Below are 22,055 nucleotides of genomic sequence, written 5' to 3'. Positions count from 1 at the left end.
ATGAGAAAGAAATAGGAGGAAACAAAAATAAAATAAAATTTGTGATACGTTTCAACAATTAAAACATTCATTTTTTTAATTGAAAACAATTAGACCTTATCTTCACAAATCAGGAAAAAAAAAAAACGTATCTGCACCAAAACACACTCTGGTAATCAGAAAGTACATGTACAAATAAATGAAAATAAACTAAAATAAAATTTTATAATTAGAAGTACAACAATAAATAAACGAAAATAAACTAATAAATTTCGAAAATAAACCAATAAGTTAGCCTAATACATACAAACAATAATATATACTAAGAAGAAATATGTGCATTGCATAAATAGAAATAAATGACTTTCTTTGTTTCTATAGTATAAAATGTCTACTACTATGTCCATGCATACAACGTAACGTAACATTTGTACGTAGACTTAATTAGAGTAATAATTATCTCTAATAGAAAAATTCAGGCGGTATTGGATCCTCTGACTGTGCAAAGTTGAGATACGTGGCCAACCAATCGTCGTCGTGCAAAGAAGTTTGAGAGTCCATGCTCGCTTCTTCAAAATCTTGTTGTTGATACACCTCTAAGTTCATCTGGAAAACAATAAGCCACACTAAAATTTAGTACAAAATATACAAATAAAAAAGGGAACACGGCTATGAATATTAGAAGATAAGGAGTTTGTTGGCTCACCATAGTAGAACCAATAGACTCTTCATATTCAGGCTGAGGCTGATATTGGCTCATCACTGGCCCCGAATTGAGATCGTCTGCCTCTCCGCGTTGATTCGATGGAAACGGAACAATGATTTGATCTTCGCCTTGACACACCACACTTGCTTCATCAATCTGCAACTCACAAACGATTGATAAATAAAAACAATAATAAACCATAAAACACAACTATATGATAGTATATGGAATATATTAAGGAGATTATATATGGTCGACTCACAGTAGTAATCATAGACTCATAGTCCTCAGGTTGAGGATAAAATGGGCCGCCTAAAACGCTTGTGATGATGTCTTCCTCGCCGTCGCTAAATTTATCGTATGCCAAGAATTCGCATTGATTCGCTTCGGGAGGTGGAAGTAGAACCGTGCATTGATCAATATCTTCACATTGAGACACCAAACTTGCTTCTTGTTGCTGACCCTCAACATAGTGCTCTTCATACTCATTAATGTTCATCTGAAAAACAATAAACCACACAACTAAATAAAAAAATGAGCAACTATGAGTACATAGAAGGAAGATATATTAATTAAGGAGATTATGGACTCACAGTAGTCGTATTAGACTCGTAGTCTTCGAGTTGAGGATAAAGTGGGAAGCCTAGAACTCTCTCGATGATGTCTTCGGAGATCATGGTTCGCTCGTCATCGCTATATTGATCGTATGGGACGAGTTCACGTTGATCCTCGTTGGGTTGAATCGCTTCGGACGGTGCAAGTGGAATCATCGGTTGTTGTTGTTGAACGGCGTTGGGATGGTATGCCTCATTGTTCCGCAATTTGTACACTTTGCAAACTACCCACTCTCGAAACTGTAAGCACAAACGGGCAGAGCAGTTTATTAAATAACTATATGTATGGATTGTGAAACAAATACATAACAAATCATATATTAAAAGGAACACTCACGCTGGCCTTGTCGAGAGAGAATTCGTGCATAAGGAAGTGAGTCTTGAAGCTGTTTTTGCGCGTCTTTTCCGAGTCGGTGTAGGCCCAGAAGTTCATCAAGCTGTCCCATCCGATGATAGTGCCTTCGTCGTTTTTTATTTCCTTGCAGTTTGACTTTCGCCAATAGCCTTCCTCGGACTCCACAGTCCGCCGCGCCTTCTTCGGGTCTTCGAGGTCCTGAGACAATGGAGTCCTCTTCACAAAATAGTACCGCTCGTTGTCGTACAGCCCCGGGATCGGATTCCCTGCCAACAAGTACATGACTATACTCGTAAGCCCTAGCTATATATCAGGAAATTAATCATCAGTAGAGAGAGATCGATCGAGAAAGAGAGCGTGCAACTCACAGTTGAGCGATTCCGGCGCCGTGGCGTAGATATTCTGTTCGAAGATCTTCTCTCCTTCGTCGGCGACGGCGAGGCCTTGAGTTTTGGGGATGAGAAGCTTGTTGATCACGTCCAACTTACTGGGACGATACTTGGGTGTTTCTGGTGGGTCCCGCTTCCTCTTCGACATTTTTTGAGTACTCGATCAAATCGATTCAGTGGAGCTCTAGTAACTATTCATCAACAAACTAAGTTAAATCCCTAAATAGAATTAACCACGAGTAAGGTAAACAGATAATAATACAATGTGGAAGTTGTTTTTGTGATCGACTGTGATGACTGAATAGAAAAGTGAGAGAAGTAGTTACCGAGGTATTCGAAATCGGAAAATAGGGCTTGGGATCGTCGGAGTTTAACAACGGCCGTCGCAGAGGGATGCAAGGCTCCAACAAAGTTCGTCGCAGAAATTAGGGCTCAATAAATTAACTCCTAACTCTCTTACTTAAAGTCCATTATATATATATATATATATATATACGATAATTTAATTTTAATTTTGATTTTCAAGAATCGGATTCAAGAAAATGTAAGCTGGTCAATATTTCGTCTCAAATAAATAATATATATAACGAATCGTCTTATCTATATACATATAAAAAAAGGATTATCCGATCAAACCTCACTCTGAGAAATGTGGTGGAGATGGAGGTTTGGGAGGTCGGAGTAATGCGATGACGTGGCGGAGACGGCGACAGAGTCTTCGCCGACGACGTCCATGGGTCTCAGTCATCGGACAAAAACAGAGTATTATGTTCTATCTCTCTGCAACAACAACAAAATGAGTTTGAGTTGGGGAGAAAGAGAAGAAAACGCGCGTAAGAGATATATGTGGGACCCACAGTCTTACACACATTTCTTTTTCTTTTTTCTTTTACTTTCCCGCGCAATAATCGACCAACATCCTCACAAAAACGACAGCCAAACCCAAAACGACAATCCGACGGAGCTCCGATTATCGCCAACTGTATGTAGGACTGGAGCTAGAGAAGAGAAACGACACCGGGTCGTAGACGAGGTCTGTGAGCCAATTTGTTTTGGGTCTTTGAAAACGACGGTCGTTTTCATTGTACGGATAATCTTTTCTTTCTTCATCTTCTTGTTTGTGCTTATTCTATTTACTCCATTTAGCTTCTCGTTCTCGTGTTGTTTTTGTTTAGTAACTGGTAACGATGGTTTAAGAGAAAAAGAAACAGACTGTGTACACGTGTAACATGTTGAGACGATTTAATACGTAGCTGTATAACGTGGAACTCAGATGTATTAACGGTAGATATTGTTTCTATATAATCACTCTTTTTTATATCGTTAAAAAAATACACTTGCAAAATTAATGTTCGTTACGCTGTGAAATCCCAAAAACAAACACAGAGAGTCACATTCCTAGTTTTGTTCTACAGTGAACACTTGGGAGAGATAAAATAAAAGGCAAATAACTGCTCCCCAAATATAGAATCTGGATGAAAATAAAAAAATAAATTCAAATAATAAATAATTAATAAGGATAAAATTAGTAAAAAAAAATTGTGATTCAATATTCAAGTCATCAAACTAGCTTCTTTTAAAAATAAATTAAAACCTTGACTAATTGCAATTTAAACATTTGATGTGGTTTAATAAATATAATTTCTCTTAGATAAAATATATATGTGCGTTTATCAACTTCTACATTAGTCATTAATAACAAGTAATAGATTATATATAATAAAAAAAAAGAATTGCAGATCAATGTAGAACATAAAGTTATTTGATCATTTAATAAGTGCAAAAAATAATATAAAATTTTTTAATGTACTCGAAACTGTTTTTTTTTTTTACCTGTAAACTTTATGTATGACTTTTTTAGCGCAGTAATCCGCTAACTATCATATATGAGTGACATTTTGGTTACTAAATAGTATTTTGGAGCACTGTATAATCAAACTATTAGTTATATAGCATTTTTTTTAATCATATGCATTAATTATGACTACGCCTTTATTCAAGTAATTTGTAAACATAAATAGACTAATTATACTATACTCTAACTTTACAAATTCCAAATAAAAAAAATTAACTAGTTTATATTGTTTAAAGTCAGATTTTAATTTTTTAAGTTTTGTAAATATAATACTTGTTGTTAAGTGTATAATTTCGTAAAAAAGAAATCATGGACTAAAATTATACAAATATATATATAGAGAGAGAGACGAAACTCACATAATTATTCAAGAAAAAATTGAGAGAGAGAGATGGTGAGGAGAGAACAAGAGAAAAGTAAATGGCCATGCAAAGATATTAGTATAAATTTTGTAAAGAAAATCATAGTTTTCAAACTTTTAATACTTGGGATAAGAAAACCATCAAGTATTTTGAGTAATAATTTGTCCAATTTTTCATATTAAAAAACTCACAAATAAGTCTAAATAAGTTTATCTTTAGTTCATATAATTCATGGTTATGGTACAGGTACGTTTAATGAGGTAGATTCAATGAGTATAAAGCAGGAGGTCGGAATTTGGTCCAAAGTCCAACTAATCATGTACCAGAATTACTCTCACCCAAATTGAGGTTATATGAATATGAGAATAATATATATTAGGAATAAAACTTGTCATTAACTTTTACCATAATACTTCATTGATTCTCAAATTTTCTTGCGTGGCAAACAATTTCTGACCCCTAGACAAAATATTCTCTCTTCTATGAAGAAATGCAAGGTGTTTTTTTTTTTAATTTTTTTTTTTAAAGAAAGAAGAAATGCTAGTTGTATATATGGTTCAAATTATCTCGAGAATCATACGAAGTTTAGATCCGCATTTTCGGAATTATTAAATTATTTATTATCAGTAAAAGAAAGTAACCGAAACTTGAATTTGACCAACACATTACTTGAAACAGTCCGTATATATAGCCCACAATCATCCAAAAAAAAAAAAACAAAAAACAAAATAAATCACTTGGTTGAAACTTTGATACACCGTATATATTTGTGATGATTAGGTTATGTTCACACTAAATTTAGCATCCATCAATCTTTTTCTGTATAGAAATTTGAATTGAATACTACAAGTTGTTGACAGTTCGAATAATAAAAATAAAACTAAATAAACAAATAATATGATTCGAAGTAATTAGATTACTTATCACACTAAATTATATTACTTAACACACTATATATTATCCATGCTTGATGAGTTGGCTATAAAATGACCACACATATATAACATTCTTTTTATCTGTATCTAAATTTAAACTGAATATTCAAATAATAAAACTAAAATTAAATAAATAAATAGTATGATCCGAAGTAAGCTATGTGTTTTTTTTTTTTTGTTGGATTAACAATTCATTTTTGTGGTTTCTATTATTCACGTGCCATTTTCTTTTGGACCATTTGCCACGTTTTTTTTAATATCTAATTCATTTATTTCGAAACACTGCAGCTCTCTCTTTCTCACTCTGCAAAATCAGAAGCGTAAATAGATTATTATTAACATAGAAAATTAAAATGATAAAGAAAGAAAGGAGCGTGGGAAACACGAGGATTTAATACTAATATTTATCCAAAAAAAATTACATGATAAGTATTGTAAGTTTGTAACAAAATAATGTAACGGTTAGCCGTATTTTCTTTTAGAAATATTCTACAAAAACTACTTCGAGAGAGAAAGAAATAAAAAAAAAATCAAAATTAAATACATAAATAAGTATAAATAAAACAAAAAAATATAAAGTTTTTAGAGTCTCTGATGAAAAATCAAGACTTTCTCCTTTACTGTCATTGAAATATTCCACAGTATATTTATTCGCATTCTTTTTGGAAGAACATAATAATATGTGTTTAAAGTTTTCACAGTCTTCACACTTTTGAATTGTGAGTTTGTGAGTCACAGCTTGAGAACTTTATTTCCTGATATGTGAATTACTATGAAAATCTTTTAAAAAGGAATTACTATGAATAAATTTTATAATAATATAATAATAGGAGAACTTTCTTTTTCTTTGATATCCCAATTAGACCTGAAGTAGGTCCCACGCAAGGTTTAAAATATCGATACCGATACCCATACCGAGGTTCTGATTTTACGGATATATCGAGTATCGACGGATATATCGACGGATATTCTATAACAATTTCAATACCGACTACCGATGATATCGGTGATATATCGATGATATATCGATTACCGACGGATATATCGACATAAATCCTATAACAAGTAGATATTTTTAAATAACCAAATATATATATATATATATATATATATATATATATATATCATGGAATCCAAATTATGAAAATACAAAATCAAATACTACAAAGTTCATAACAAACAATTCTCGGATCTCGGTTCGAACCTCGGGAGGAACTTTAGTGCATGCTCTCGCATTTTTATTGGGATCGTTACCACTCAAGTATTTCATTCGAGTTATCCCGCCACCTTTCATTTTCCAATCACAATCCCAATCACATGTTTTGATTCGCATTTTCTAAAATCACAATTTATCTATCATAATTTCAATATCACATATTCCCGTCCACAATCATAAATTCCAATTCACACGTTGGAATATCATAATTTCTACACTAACCTTTTTGAAATAAAGATTCTGAAAATTTTCAACTCGCCGGAAAATTCTCCGGCCGCCGTCAAAATGGGTGGCCGGTCGTCGGAAAATTGAAAAACTCGTCGGAAATTTAAAAAAAGTTGGGGATCTAAAAAATAATCAAGTACTAATCTCAAATATGCAAAAAATTTCAACAAAATTAGAGTTAAATCGATGTAAAAATGAAAAAAAAAATCAACAATATCCGAACTTTATACTCATACCAGAGATATATCGGCTGATATCGGCGATATGGCATAACAATCCTTCATCGTCCGGTGATTTTTCACGGATATATAGGGATATACCGATATATCACCGATATTTTATGGATATTTTATAAAACGATAACGATTATTGATGATTTTTTACCGAGACTTCAAAAAAACCTATATATCGGCGATATATCCCTATATATCGCCGATATTTAAAACCTTGGTCCCACGTCATTGTTTGCGTTGCAGAAAACGAGAAATTCATAGTTAAAAAAAAATAATTAAAAACAGAAGAGAAAGACCAAAAAGCAACACAAAATACACACACACACTCTCTCTTTCTTGTCCATTTTTCTCTCTCCGTAAGTCCATTTTTGCCTGTGAAAATCGAAGAAGGAAAAGAAGCTTCTTCGTCTCTTTTATCCAGAAATCGAGGCTAGAAACCCAAACCCTCGCTCTTTCATTAGACGAATCTTCTAAACTATTTTCCGTTTCATCGATGTCGGAATCGGATGACCAGAATTTTCCCTGTTGAAAGCCACCGCCGTGAGATGAAGGACGAGGATATCGGAGCCATAGCGTTTCCGAGCTCCGATGTAATGATTCCGACGCCGGAGGACTCGGCGGCGGCGGAGAGAGGCGGCGGAGCTAGCATTGCGGAGCGGAGGGCTGCGAAGTTCGGCTTCAACGCCGTCAAGATCAGCACCGCGAGGTTTCGTACGGCCAGTCCTACGTCGTCGCCGGCGATTAGGTCACCGTATCTCACCATTCCTCCGGGAATCAGCCCCACGGCTTTGCTCGATTCTCCCATTATGCTCCACAATTCTCTGGTATAGTTTTTTTCTCTGTTTTTAATTCTCTTTTCAATTCTTGATTATAAGTTCTTAAGATTTGTTTATTGTTTTTTTTTAGGTTTATAAATGTGTGTACTATGACCGTGTAGTGGAAATGATAATTTATAAGTCGTGAGATCTAATTCTTTGTTTACGTTTTTTTTTATAATTCACGGAGCAGATGATGAATGAGATTTTAACACCATTTTGTCATATAATCTTTAGCAATTTATAAATTATCAGTTTTGCTTCATGATTTTAGAACTTGTTCACAATCCTTATCCGCTTAACCACTTCCACGATATTGTGGGTCGGGTTTTTTTTTTTTTCCTTAAACTGGATAAGGACTGACAGTCACTTGGTATATAAATAAAAGACCTAATCTTTTAGCACTCAATCAATGATAGAAGAAAGTACCCATGTCCATGTGAATGATTGGGAAATGAAAAACTCTGGAATTATTATTAAAAAAATTCGTTTCTTTGATGTTTTGATACATCTTTTGATGGTTATTAATATGTGGCAGGCCCTTCCATCTCCTACCACGGGAACGTTTTCATTGCCGATTTACCGTCCCGAAAATCCTTTCCCCGGGGAAGATGGTCAGAATGGTAACGCCATCGAGTCCTCTATATTCAAACCTTATTTGGATCACAAGTCTCTGCTCGGTGGCGCTACATTCGGGAATCAGGTAAAATTTAAGAATCACCACTTCATATTCCATTCCTACTGATGAATTGTTTAAAAAAATTAGCTTGAAAGGGTTTATGATCATCTCGAAAAGATAGTGTTCAACCTCTCTTTTTTCCATTGCGAAATATAAAATCTCGTATCGAAAATGAGTTTGTGGTTTCCACGTAATCGACCTTGTCTCAGGAGATCGAAGGTGTTAATCAGACTGGGGTTTTGGAGCACCAGCCATACACGAGTTTCGAGTTCCCAACAGAGTTTCCCGGAGATTCCTCCGCCGCCGATTACTGCAGAGAAGACCTTTCGAACATCACGATAGTCTCGGCCAGCAACAACAACACTGCGGATTCCAAACCCGTTATGAACTCGAGGCTCTCCCCGGACATGGTGAGCGAGCAATCCCTTTCCATGGAGCCCGTTCACGGAGAAGACGCGACGAGCCACCACAACGACGTCTCGTACGGAGCGGCGTCGAGGAGCTCGGAGGACGGGTACAACTGGCGAAAGTACGGTCAGAAACAGGTCAAAGGCAGCGAGTATCCGCGGAGCTACTACAAGTGCACTCACCCGAACTGCCAAGTGAAGAAGAAGGTCGAGAGGTCTCTCGACGGACAGATCACCGAAATCATCTACAAGGGCGCTCACAACCACGCGAAGCCGCTGCCCAATCGCAGAGCGACAATGCTCGGGTACGACGAGATCTCGGAGGTGAGCGAAGGGATCGGCGCTTGCCTCAGAGTCGAGGGCGGGTCTGCTTGGACGAATATTCAGTCGGGTTCCGACGGCGTGGAAATCACGTCCTCGGCGTCGATCTTGACCGAGTTGTCCGATCCGTTTTCGACGACTCGCGGAAAGTCGATCGGCGCGATCGAATCGACCGGGACTCCTCCGGAGCTGTCGTCCACGGTCGCCAGTCACGACGACGATGAAGACGAAGCAGCCACTCAAGGAAGCATGTCCGTCGGAGGAGACGCGGATGGTGAGGAATCAGAATCCAAAAGAAGGTACTGATAATAATATCATTTATCGGACTCGGGAGAGAGCGCTGCAACGACGATGATTACGTTTTTGTGTCTCTCTTTCTTCTCTTTTTCTTTTTTTTTTTTTGGAATCTTACAGGAAGAAGGAAAGCTGCTTAGTGGAAACGAGTTTGACCTCGAGAGCCGTTCGAGAGCCGAGAGTGGTAGTGCAGATCGAGAGTGAAGTGGACATACTCGACGACGGGTATCGCTGGAGAAAATACGGCCAAAAGGTCGTCAAAGGAAATCCGAACCCAAGGTACGTACATCGAGTATACATATATCGAACCTGAAAACGGCTTCGTATTGATCGAAAAAAATTCATTCGTTTTAACAGGAGCTACTACAAGTGCACCAGCGCGGGCTGTTCGGTACGAAAGCACGTGGAAAGAGCCTCACACAATCTCAAGTGCGTGATCACGACTTACGAGGGAAAACACAACCACGAAGTTCCGGTGGCTCGCAACGGAAACCACTCGAACTCCGGCGGCGGCGCCGCCACCGCCCACCAACCCGCCGCCAGCAATCCGCAGCCGAGAAACCCCGCGATCCCGAAACCCGAAACACAGATCCAAGACTTCCCACACCACCAATTCGACCGGAAACCCGAATTCGGGAACGAGTATCTGAGAGCCGGTTTCCCGGGGAATTTCGGACCGCCGTCGATCTACCAGATGAAGTTTCCTCCTCTGCAGAGCTACGCCCCGTTCGGACGATTCGCGGCCCAACAGCCCGGCCCGGGCCCGATGCCTTCGATACTCCCCGATTTCCCGATGCCGATGCCTTCGAATCTCCCTCCGCCCGGGATGGTCGGGTTCGACTTCAACGCCGCTTCGGGGTATCAACACCACCACGAAGCTGCCGTTAGGTTTCTCCGGCCAAAGCAAGAGCAACGAGACGACGTGGTTTACGATCCCCGGATGGGAATCGGAGATCCATCGGCGTTCTCGTCTTCTTCTTCGCCGTACAATCGGGGATTGATGGGAGGTTTCCAATCTTAGTTTAGTTATAGCGCAGCTGAGGCACAGCAGACTTCGAAGTTCTCTCTGTTTATGGGGTTTTTTTTTATTTATTTATAGTTTTCGATGATAGTTTTCTTCTCCAGCAAATAAATATCCCCAAAAAAAAACAGTTTTTTGTTCTTTGTTTTTATTTCACATAGAAAGAAAACCATTGTACTGTTTGTTCACAGAAGTTGGATACTGCAAAGCGTATCTAATAATCATTCTTTCACAGTTCATATGCCTTTTGCCTAAACCAAGTTTCAATATCCAGTTCTCAATAGGCAATAGCTATGCGTAATTCAAAGTAGCTTTGACCAAACGAATTTATCTTTTTCTTTGGAAGCAATATCAGAGTGTTGAATCGAATTGTATGCTTGAATAAAGAGTAGTAGCTGAAGAAGAATAAGAAAAAGACCAAACTTGTTATTCCAAGATCAAAGATAGATAACACTCGATTCATATCAGAGGTCCCTTAAAAGAGATAGAAAAAGCGATACCATTCAATTCCATCATAATAACACAGCAAGATCACTAATCGCTGCTAATATACACCATTAAAGCCCATCTAAAAAAAAAGAAGAAAAGAGGGGAGATTTCAAACGAAGTAGGTCTTGTTTTGGTGGTTCACTTCACTTCTTGAGGCTGCCTCGGATGCCGGGGCGGGGCTTGGAGGTCTCGGCGACGGCGACGGCGGCGACGGTGGAGCCGTGGAGGTTGGTGAGCTTGGAATCGTCGAAGGGGATCTTCGGGTGACGAGCGTCGTGGTGGATCTGCATCGATTTGATGTCCGGCGCGGTGACCTTGCACAGAGGACACTCCAGCTTCGCGTGCCCGCCTTTCTCCAGCCCCGACCGGTCCTTGATTCCGGCCTTTCCTCCGCCGCGGTTCGTCGTCGCTGCGTCGATCTTTGCGGCGATCTCCTTCGCCGTGTGCTTCTTTGGCTTCGCTTTTCCTGTCATGCTGTGATCGAAGACGATGATCCTCCAACCAAAACCCTAACTCGTATCTTTTTTATTCTTATATTTTAGAGAGAGAGAGAGAGAGAAAGAGCTTTTCCGAATGTAGATTGGGCGTCGCGTCTCTTTAGCTTCTATATATATAATACCTACCCACACAAACCCATGCGTGTGTATCGATTCTAATCTATCTACAATTTTTTTTAAATGATTTTTTAATTTTAATTTTAAATAATTTTCTATTCCTTACTCGATCTTTTTAATTTCAATTTCCCCATATATATATTTTAATATATATATTTTAAGAAGTAATTTTATTGACCAAAATTACATGATATATTAACAGTATAAAACGCATGTGATACTATTGAACAAAATAACATAATTTAGGATAAATCTTAAAGGGACATGCATTTCAGCAATTCAGGACTTTAAACTCAAGACCTCCCTGTCGAAGCATGTGTGAGATTACTATTAGACCGAGCTAACTATAACCTAATTTCAAATGCGCTGATTATCTATGATGTGTATACATTAGTAGTTTTATTTTATCATAAACATAATTTTTAAAAAATGGAAAAAAAAATAGATGAAGAATATATAGAATTAGGTGGCTAAGAGAGTAAACTTGAAATTTTAGTATTCTTGACGTGATTAATTTTGTATTCAATAGATTGAAAAACAAAAAGAGAAGGAGAAGGAGAATGTGAGAAGTGAGGGAAAGAGGAAATTGATGAAAAGAGAGGGAGAAAGAGAATTTAACAACATAAAAAAAATGATTTTTTTTTATTCTCAAAACAAATAATCGTCACGTAGTTGGATTGAAAAATAGAACACCGTGGAGTACAAGGATACACCATATGTGACTCCGATAATGATGCTCTTTAGCCCTAAGTTAGTGAAAATTTTCAAGAGCTTATAAGGAGGTGTATATAGCTTCATTTGCCCCTAGAGACGTTGCATATTCTTTAGCTCTAAGAAAACATGACGGTATAAAATATCAGCAATATACATTACTCGACAAAAGAGACAAGGTCAATTGGTAAATCATCCCACTCCCACTTAGTGAGAAGATAAGTTCGAGTCGCCACAAAAGTAAAAATGATACTAACCCGCTTGCAAAAAAAAAAAAAAAAAAAAAAAAAAAAAAAAAAAAAAAACTAACTTGTATAAATGGCATATAATCCCTACCAATGCAATGATAGACGTTTATGTCTCTTTCAGATTTTTCTCATAGTAACATATAAATTTTGCATTAATTTAGAAACATACTTGGAATGGAGAATGTATGTCTACCTCTACAAAAATGGAGAAATTGTGTCCATATCTCCAAAAAAAAAAAAAAAAAAATAGCTTTGCCGGGTGATGAATTGAGAAAACTACTACTAAAATACAATAAAATTAAATTTTCTTGTCATTTTTTTTTATCACTTCATTTATCTTCCAAAACAAAAACATTTTTATTATTTATAGATCATTATCCATTTTCTTTGTGGGCTGAAACAGAACCCAACACGGTACCAAATTGGATTTAATGCGGAGACCATTAATGTGATGACCGTATAACTAACTGGTCCACAATAAAGTTTTAGGTATCAGAGATTGCTATTTGAGAAAGACGATCCAACCGAAGCTGACACGAGATGTTAAGTGTATGTTTGCAAGCCAGAATTCTAAACTATCATTGGTCAAACGAAAATTTCTCAGAAAAAGTCAACAAATCGACTTACATGGCAAAGATATTATTAAACAGACAATTTGTCTAATTTAACCAACAATGGCAGTGTCATAACTAAAATGAAATCTACTTTATTTCTTATTTCCAACAATTGGAGTAGAAAGTTCTTAAATTTCCCTCGTCACAAAACTTCGAGAGGAAATTATGTCGTGTATACCAAATTGATGGTCGTATTCGCAAGAACAATCTTAAAAAAAAAAAAAAAAAAAATCTAAAAATGGTAATACTGTGGTTGTTTCCTGAGAAATCTATGCAAAAAAATAATGAATCAACCACGGTAAAGAAAAGAAAAAGAGTAAAAAAGATAGTGTGGTCCACGGGTTATATGCAACATTAAAAAGAACTTGGCTCTGATGAAAGAAATCAACTAACTATCCAAATCTTTTTTGAGAACTCTAAAAATTCTTCTACTATAGTCCCGGTATTTTGGGTGGCTTCTGGAGACTCTCTTCGGAGAAAACAAGCCTCCTCTTTTTCGAGCCGAGGGTATGGTAACAGTAGATAATGCTGTAGAGACATTTTCTCAGGTTAAACACTTCGAACGACTTCAAAAATTTCATGTCTGTTTCCCTCGCCTTCGCACCAGCGAATCGCTTGTACTCTTCGATCACAGAAGGCAAACACCAGTTCTGCAGTTTTCTCATGCAACCAACAAGTGTACCGGTGCGATGCTGTCGAAAAAAAAAAAAAAAAGACGTGAGACATTTGGTTGTCTTGTTGTGCAAGCAAAGTGGGTATTAAGTAAAGTGCACTTAATGCATTAAACTAGTAATTAAGCAGAGTGGAACACAAGCTAATTAATTAATCACATTACATTATAAGAAAGCTAAGTAAAGGAGAAGAGCATTTGATTTTTATTTGAGTAATACCTTTCCACCATTGCAGTGGATCAGAAGTGGGTGATTTTTCACATCTGTAGAACAGAAAACAGAACATCATGTAAGTAGGCATAGAAAACAGATTACAAAGAACAACTTTTTAAGAACCTACATAATTAGAAACTAAAAATAAAAGTAATGGGCTGTGGTCTATAAATTTAGTACCAATCAAAACCTTCAGAGCTTCGGTAATGGTGTCCTTGGGAATAGAAGACAAAGAAGTCTCCTGGATATTGAAAAGTTATAAAGCAATAATCAGCGATAAGGTGAGCCCATTACCATCAAGCATCAACCAAACAATTCATCACTTGGTTTTTATTAAGACGCAATCATATTTTTTTTTTTTTTTTTTTTTTCTGTTTCTGATTCTAAAAGAAAAGGGGATTAAACCAAGCATTAGAACTAAAAAGTTGAACAGAAACACGAACAATGTACAAAAGAGAATGTAAATATACCGTTTTTCCTTCGATTCCGAATTGATGCAGCTTGATATTGTTGGCCTCAAGAAACTTCATGTTCTCCTCTGGATATGGCTCAGGGCACAAATATCTGTTCGTTCCAAAAAAGAAAACACAATTCAAGTCAAACACGCAAATCGTTGTAAATTGAATTAGTCAAATTCTCAGAGAGATTAGAGCAATCTGTTTCGTTTGAAGAAAATTCAACTGAAGAAAGAACAGACCACAAAAAAAAAATAGCAATCAAACATTAAATTATTAAAAATTCATCGAATTCCTAATAATAAAAACCATTACAATTAGCTCACCAAAAACCAAACGACATCGAACGAAACAGCAATTAATGCGTGCTATGTGTGTATAGATATATATATACATACATATTATATCGCTTACGTACACAATTCCTTGGAGATTTAGGGTTTCCAGAAAGGGAAAATTGGCCGGCTGAGGAAAACCGGATCTGTAAATCCCGTCTTCGACCATCGAGAAGTTCGGGGGAGGAGACAGAACGCCGTCGTTCTCTTCGAGTTTCGCTTGCTCGTCCATTATCAACGCCATGGCAGTGCAAAGAGAGAGAGAGAGAGAGAGAGAGAGAGAGAGAGAGAGAGAGAGAAATAGCGCGAGATAACTGAATCGAAACCCCTAAGAAATCCAATTGAGGGATTTCTTCTGTATTTATACAGGGAATGCCGATCCTAAAAAGATTCTATTGAAAATATTTTCGGAGAGAGAGAAAAAAGAGAAAACCGGGCGTGGGATTTTATTTTATATTATTTTTATTTTCTAGAGGAGTTGTGATTGGGTTTTGAGAATTTTTCGGATTCAATGTTTTATGGTTTTAAAAAATCTCTAATCTCTCCGCTCTTTTTTTTTTTTTTCTTTTTTGGTTTCTAATACTCTGAATGGTGAATTGGATATTTATACTACAATGTTTGCTTTGAATTTATTATATTATTTGGCGTTTCTACGTAAGTGGTTTTGGTGCTCTCGCAGCCTTTATTTATTTATTTTTTCATTATCAGAAAAAGAAAGTTTGTTTAAAAATAATTTTTTTTATTCTTTTTACATTTTTTTAGTTTAGATTCTTTCAGAAAATTTAGGCGACAAAAAAGGCTGGTTTGTGAGATAGACAGAGCATGAATAACAACTTTCTTCTTTATCTTACCATTGATATTTTTATATAATATCTATTAGGATCAATTCCAATATAATAATTTTGAATTTATATTGTTTTGCTCCAAATCTAGTTCTCGGAGTACGACCGGTTAATTCTTAATTCTAGCTTGACTAACAATTATATTAAGAGAATATTTTGTAGTTCAGAATATTGATTTATTATAATTATTATCATTGTCACTGTCATTTACTTAGCATGAAGATAGATAAAAGCAAATTGCTTCGTCAGAAAATATGCCAAAAAGAAGTGAAAGTGATTGGGATCTGCTTTTGTTGAATGAGTCGCAGATTCATATAGGCTAGTCTTGTCTTTTGGTGGAATCTTCCTCTTATATGGCCTTTCACATTTTGACCCCAACTTTATCTTATTTATTTTTGGTATACTATGCAATTATGCATCACCTTATATAAATAGCATATCTGACGTCATATACATACATAATATATGTGTATATAATATATATATCAAATATAACTAGAATATTTGAGTTTCACTTTATTATAATCGTTAGATAAATAAAATTCGAATAGACCATTATAAAAAATAATTTGATCTCGAGACCTTCACTTTAAAATATTTATTTACTATTTTATTAAAAAAAAAAAATCAAAATCTCTCTTTATAAACAAAAATCCTTAACTTTTATAAAGAAATTTTTTAATTTAATTTTTTTATATAGAATAAAAATAAACAAATTATTTCATTAAGGGCATTTTGAGGGGTTCAAATTATTTTTTGTGAAAAATAAACGAAAAATTGTGATATTTGTAATATAACATTTTTTAGGGGAGGATATATGTCATTAATATTAAACTGAAGGGATATGTCTGATTTTTTTTCTATAAATCGAATGAATAAATCTCGCATTTCGATTAAACACGATGGATACTCTTGATATTTTTTCTTTTAAAGTGACGTAAAATTATCACTAGATTAAATTAGGTCTCACAATAAAATTTATCTTTTAAATACCTTAACAAATGTCCCAAATTACAAGTCCTAGTAAAAGTAAAACATTCACAACTAACGCTATACTCGTATTGTCATATTCAAACTCTCGAGTGAAGATTTGTGTTCTAACGTTATAAATAAATTTTTGCTAACTAACTTTGTGCAAGGATACCAAAATCTACTATCTAGTCTCAATATCACGGCGATGTCAACAATACAAGCCAAACAACTTGTTAGGGCGATGAATTTTCATTTTGTATATTTTGGAATTGATTTTTATTTATGGTGGGAGTGCTGATTTGATTTTCATGCTTTTGTTTTTGTGACTGTATTCACTGTAATTTATGGGTGAAAATGGATTCGGTGAGAGAGGCAGCTTGTGTAGAGCCCCCAATTTTAATATTATCTAATGTAATTTATTTTCTTTCTCCTTTATTTTGCTGTAAAAAAATACAAGCTAACCAACCTTAGTTTTTTTATAATGGAACTTAATTTTTTTTTTTTGTATTCAAAAGCAAAACTATCAAATTTGAATCCAAGGACACATTACTAGACACGAGAGCGCATGGCCACCAAGCTAAACTATGTAGTTTTATGTCGTTTAACTACTATATTTCATAAAGTGATTATCGTTCGATTATAAGCAAATATTATTATTTTCTAAATCGACGATCAAACTAAGTTTAACGAGCAATCATGCTAATATTGAATTTGATAACTAGTTGCAGAGTGACGTAAAAAACTCGATTGGTTCCATGTCATGAACCAAAAATTCGATTTTATTGACCGGCTTTAAACTTCTTTTTTTTTTTCTTCTTTACAGCCCACCGTGATAATGATGTTGCTTTTTATTCAAAACCGAACTCGGCCTTGAATCACAGACACTTCAGCAGAAATCCAATCAGCTAAAAGTGCTTTTGTTTACAATTGTAAATTTTGGAAAAAAATATGAACGACACAATTACTAGCTTTCATAATTAAGAAAATGCAAAGCGTCTTAAAATGAGGGGGAAGCGAGAGGACCTTCTAAGTCGGTGATCAGATCTCATCAATTCTTTTAGAGAGATTATTCCGGAAGTATAGGGCAAAAAGGTAATAATTTTAATCTTTGGGTAAATAAAAACAAGTAACACAGCCATAGGGCAGCACTTGGTTTTTTGAGGATAGTGTGACTTAAAAAAAGAGTGTTTTTAGAGTGTTAATTTCTTGCTTATAATTATTTATTAATTTTGTTTTTCTGTCCTTCCTTCCAAAGTTTCCAAAGTCCAAACCAACCAACGAAAAATCAAAAAGGTCGTCTAGGTTGTCGGTTTTGAAAGTTCAATTTGATTGGATAGAGCTGTTTATTTACTTAAAATATTAAAAGTCCCACATTCTCAACTATTGAATGATATTGATTAGTTAAACTATAGGAAAATGGCTTGAGTATTTATTCTTAAAATACCATACGTAACTAATTCATTAAAAAAGACAGCTCAAACTTAAGTTTAATTTATATATATTTTGTAAAGTATACAAGTAGAACAACAACAACAACAACAATTAATAATCTGATACTTCTTTAACATAAATGACGTGGATTTGAGATGCTAATTTTCAGTTAGCAAATAAGACTGTCAATTGGTATATTTTACTATTTACATGATGACAAATACTTAGTAAAAATAGTTATGTAAATAATAGGATCTATCTTCATTTCTCATTGTGCAATCGTTAGTCCTCTTAAGAAGGAGACCAAATGTGGGATTTTTATCCTGTCAAAATATGTTTGACCGATAAATTTTTATTTTTCTATATTTTACGACTATGAAATTTTTGTTTAACTTTTGTAATTATAACCTTAGGAAAAAAAATTATATGATCTTATCAAAAAATGTTTGTCTAAACCTAATATGCAACTCCAAAACTAATTATGTTCTCATTCAATCACTTCTATCACTCTAACTCTCTTTTTTTTCTCTCACAGCCTTTCAATCATCTCTAGCAAAAGTTGACTTTTGACACATTTTTTTAAATTTTTTTTCCATTTTGAATTATATTAATTGAATATCATATTGAGTTTAACACTAAATCATCCGATTTTCCGATGATGTTTAAGGACAACATCAACTCCTTTTGTGGAGTTGTTGTTTCTCTATAAGTTTAAATTTCAAAAATTTGAATATGATTAATTTATCATCGGAAGTCATCAGATTTAAACTTTTGAAAATTAAAATTTAAAAGGCAACAACGACTCCAAAAGAATTTTTTGATCACTGGATGAAATCCAATGTATTCCGATCAAATCCAATGAATTTTTAGTGTGAAAAAAAAATTGATTTTGTATAAGAAAACTGTTTTCTTTTTGTCCATAAACCGGTCAAAAGTCAAGTTTTGTTAGAGAGGATTGAGAGAGTGAAATAGTAAGAGAGTTAGAAAAAGGAGAAGTGATGGAATGAGAGAAGAATTATGAAGTCTAGAAAAGAAATTCTCCTCTATTTTCAACCATTGATCACATGAGCTCGGAAGGGCAACTGAATACAATTAATGGGAACTTTAAAAGTAATATAATAATTATATAGTTTGCTAAAAGATTAACTGTTAAAATTACCTTAATTAAACGATGGTAGCACTAGGATAACTGAATATTACCACATAAACTAAGAAAAAATTAGGACAAAGGTGACTTTTTTTTAGTTAAGTTTTCAATATCTTGCTAAATGAAATATTATTAGTCTTTATTTATCGGAGTATATCACTATATTGTTCAAATTGTAGTCCTTTCAAATAAGACATTTCACTAAAAAAATAAACTAATGAATTAAGTGGCTTGGCCATATTATTAAAGGATGGCCAAAGGCCGCCAAACCAATATTGCATAATTAATTAGTATATTAAAATCATACTTGCTTTTACAAGTAAATATACAAGTGTCAAAGCTTCGAATCTAATTCTAGGGTTTTTTGGATGTATATGTAGTATGGTATTATAATTAATACAGAGGTCAAGATAAATTGTCACACTCATGTGTCATGTGTACGACAGAACGACACCAGAAAAGAATTTAATCCCTTTCAAGAGATACCGAAAGTGAAACAAAAGACTTTTCTTCTTCTAGTTTTGAAAGAAACATACAAACTGTGTGAAAAACGTACCACACAAAACACATGCGGATTTTTTTTAAATACATATAAAAAATTGTTCTACCAAGTTGTCGTCGAGTTTTGAATTCCATGCTCCAAACCAAGTGCTTAGTCTCTAGAAGTTTGATTATAAATATAATAATAAAAAATAAGACTAGAAAATGAAAATAGAGAATCAAATAGTGTCAACATTTAGCAAGGTTCATTGGATTTGTTCATGAAAGTAATTTTTCCAAAATAAAAATGATGTGATGCATTGATGCGGATATCATATATATATAGTTGGGTGGAAAAAAATTATTTTGTTCTATAGAAAAATTCTCAAAATTCACATTTTACAGCAAATTAGTCATTTGGACGTGTCGATTGCATATTTAAATTTATTTTTAAATACAATTTCAACTCCAGTATGATTAATTTTGCTAAATAATATAATTATTTACCACGGGCCACGATTATGTTCCTCGAATATTTACTATTTTGCAAAATCACCTTTTTTTTCATGCGACACTTATCATAATTTACATGCATGACGTGGTTTAAAACAAGAATTTTGCGATGGCCAATGACGTAAATTTGGTGATCACATTATTCTTTGTTTTTTTTTTAATATAAAAATATACAAAATATATACACTTCCTATAGTGAGCTAGTGGAATGTATAGACAAAAAAACACACAGCTATCCCACTATCACTTTCAAGATTATTGTCCTGCTTTAGATGGTGGCTATGACCAAGTCAGCCTATAGACCATTTTGGACCATGTCATCATTTTGCATTAAAGTACACTTATTGATTGATCAACCTTGACGCAATTTTACGTTGATTAAAAAAAAATTGATTGATTGAATTGTTGCCAGGCATGTGTAAATATTCTTTTTGATTAGTATATGTCTCTCGCATTCAAAATGGGCATAAAAAGTTTAGATAAAAAAAGTATATTGGTTGGTGATATGTTTCTGACCCACGATTGAAATAATCACATTGATCTACTAAGATTAGTGTCTAAGTAGACTATATTTGAAAGCTTCAACTATTGAAGAAGAAAATTATAATAGCAGACTTTGTTCTAGGCGAAAAATGAAACGAGGAACGTAGAATGGAATATTGAAATAAATGCACGAGAAGAACTCATCAAACCCTCTAGATATAAGTTACTTTACATAAGAAAAAACAATTTTCAAATTTTAGATTTACTTTCTCTCTCATCTTTCTTTTTCTCTCTACAAAGTGTTCTATGATCTAAAAAGACGTGGAAGTTGAAGCCATTTTCTCTAAACTATTATTTTTGAAGTATTTCACGCTATTCTCCCTGGATTCTGCTTCGTTTATCTCACCGGATTTCGCTTAATTTTAACTTAGTTTATCTTTTGTATTATTTAAGATGTTTAAGCTTTGATGCTTTGTCCACTACACCAGATTGATTTTGTGTTCGAAAGACGACTTAATCATCAATTGGATACTTAGTTCGAGTTTTTTGTTAGTCTTTTGGCAGTGCAAACACTCGAACGTCTTTTACCACGGTCGCTGATCCTCGAGCACTTTAGTTCGTTCACTATCCTTTGATGGTTTTTTTTGAAAGAGCTAATGAGTTGCTTGAATTTTAATTTAATCTATATTTTGGTCATCGAAAGTTTCCACACAACATGCTTTCTTCCCAAAATTAAGGTACGACTCTCGTCTCCTCTCAAGATCGAAGACAAGCCACAAAGAAGGTATCTTGTCAACAATCTCAGCCTCAAGGACAAACCATATGTTGGCAACTAGTTGAAATTTCCTAATAAAGAAATGGGAAAAAAGAAATCATAGGGAGATTCCATATTATTGTACATTAAATTTAAGTTTGCACATATTATGTTTAAAGACACATAATAAATAAAAATATATGTTTCTCTCTACGCTGCTGATCTTTTTTAGTTTTCATTTAATAGATATCAGTTTAATTCCAACCCTATCTTATGCATTATTATTTTTCCCTTGTTTTTTCTATAAATATTTTTGTGCATCATCATCGCTGGACAAGTCGTAGACAAGTCCGATTGGAGTGTAACAACAAATGAGGTATTTATGGAATGTATAAACGTCCAGGGATTCGGGGAATTATCAAATTCAAGCGAGGTAATTATAGAATTATGCGTTGGAGATTTGTTTTACAGTTAAACATTAATGTCGTTTTTAGTTTTTATGAAGTTTCATGCCTCGCGGCCCCCCATCCCATTAAGGGACACTCGACTAAGCAAGGTGACAGCTCTTAAAGGTGTGGGGTTCCATCTAAAACCAATCTTGGTAATTAGAGGAGTAACCCACAAACCTTATAAAGAGTCCAGGATCGTAATACCCAGTCGATGTGGGACTATCCTTG

At 34.7% G+C, this 22,055-nt stretch overlaps 3 protein-coding genes across 3 annotated transcripts; 1 reads left to right on the top strand and 2 right to left on the bottom strand.

Annotated features, from left to right (window-relative positions):
* The first annotated feature begins 7,136 nt into the window (after positions 1-7,136).
* On the top strand, positions 7,137-10,643 carry LOC149382535 (WRKY transcription factor SUSIBA2-like). The gene is made up of 5 exons (XM_089630158.1): positions 7,137-7,693; positions 8,223-8,387; positions 8,573-9,390; positions 9,506-9,664; positions 9,743-10,643. Exons 1-5 carry the CDS (start codon positions 7,376-7,378, stop codon positions 10,404-10,406), a joined length of 2,124 nt encoding a protein of 707 aa, XP_089486284.1. The 5' UTR covers positions 7,137-7,375; the 3' UTR covers positions 10,407-10,643.
* A 167-nt stretch (positions 10,644-10,810) lies between these two features.
* On the bottom strand, positions 10,811-11,488 carry LOC149382534 (protein METHYLENE BLUE SENSITIVITY 1-like). Its single transcript, XM_089601996.1, has one exon. The coding sequence runs from the start codon at positions 11,366-11,368 to the stop codon at positions 11,039-11,041; it is 330 nt and encodes a 109-aa protein (XP_089458122.1). The 5' UTR covers positions 11,369-11,488; the 3' UTR covers positions 10,811-11,038.
* Positions 11,489-13,149: 1,661 nt separating this feature from the next.
* On the bottom strand, positions 13,150-15,410 carry LOC149382533 (inositol diphosphatase DSP3-like). Its single transcript, XM_089602109.1, has 5 exons — positions 14,840-15,410; positions 14,437-14,530; positions 14,147-14,207; positions 13,973-14,016; positions 13,150-13,774 (listed from the first exon to the last, which is right to left on the bottom strand). Exons 1-5 carry the CDS (start codon positions 14,998-15,000, stop codon positions 13,514-13,516), a joined length of 621 nt encoding a protein of 206 aa, XP_089458235.1. The 5' UTR covers positions 15,001-15,410; the 3' UTR covers positions 13,150-13,513.
* Positions 15,411-22,055: the final 6,645 nt, after the last annotated feature.

Source organism: Urtica dioica, chromosome 11 (assembly GCF_054948205.1).
Source record: "Urtica dioica subsp. dioica isolate 48M chromosome 11, U.dioica_male_clone48M_v1_H2, whole genome shotgun sequence".
Lineage (NCBI taxonomy): Eukaryota > Viridiplantae > Streptophyta > Magnoliopsida > Rosales > Urticaceae > Urtica > Urtica dioica.
The sequence above is the reverse complement of the archived record's forward strand: the minus strand, read 5'-3'. Positions and strand labels throughout refer to the sequence as shown.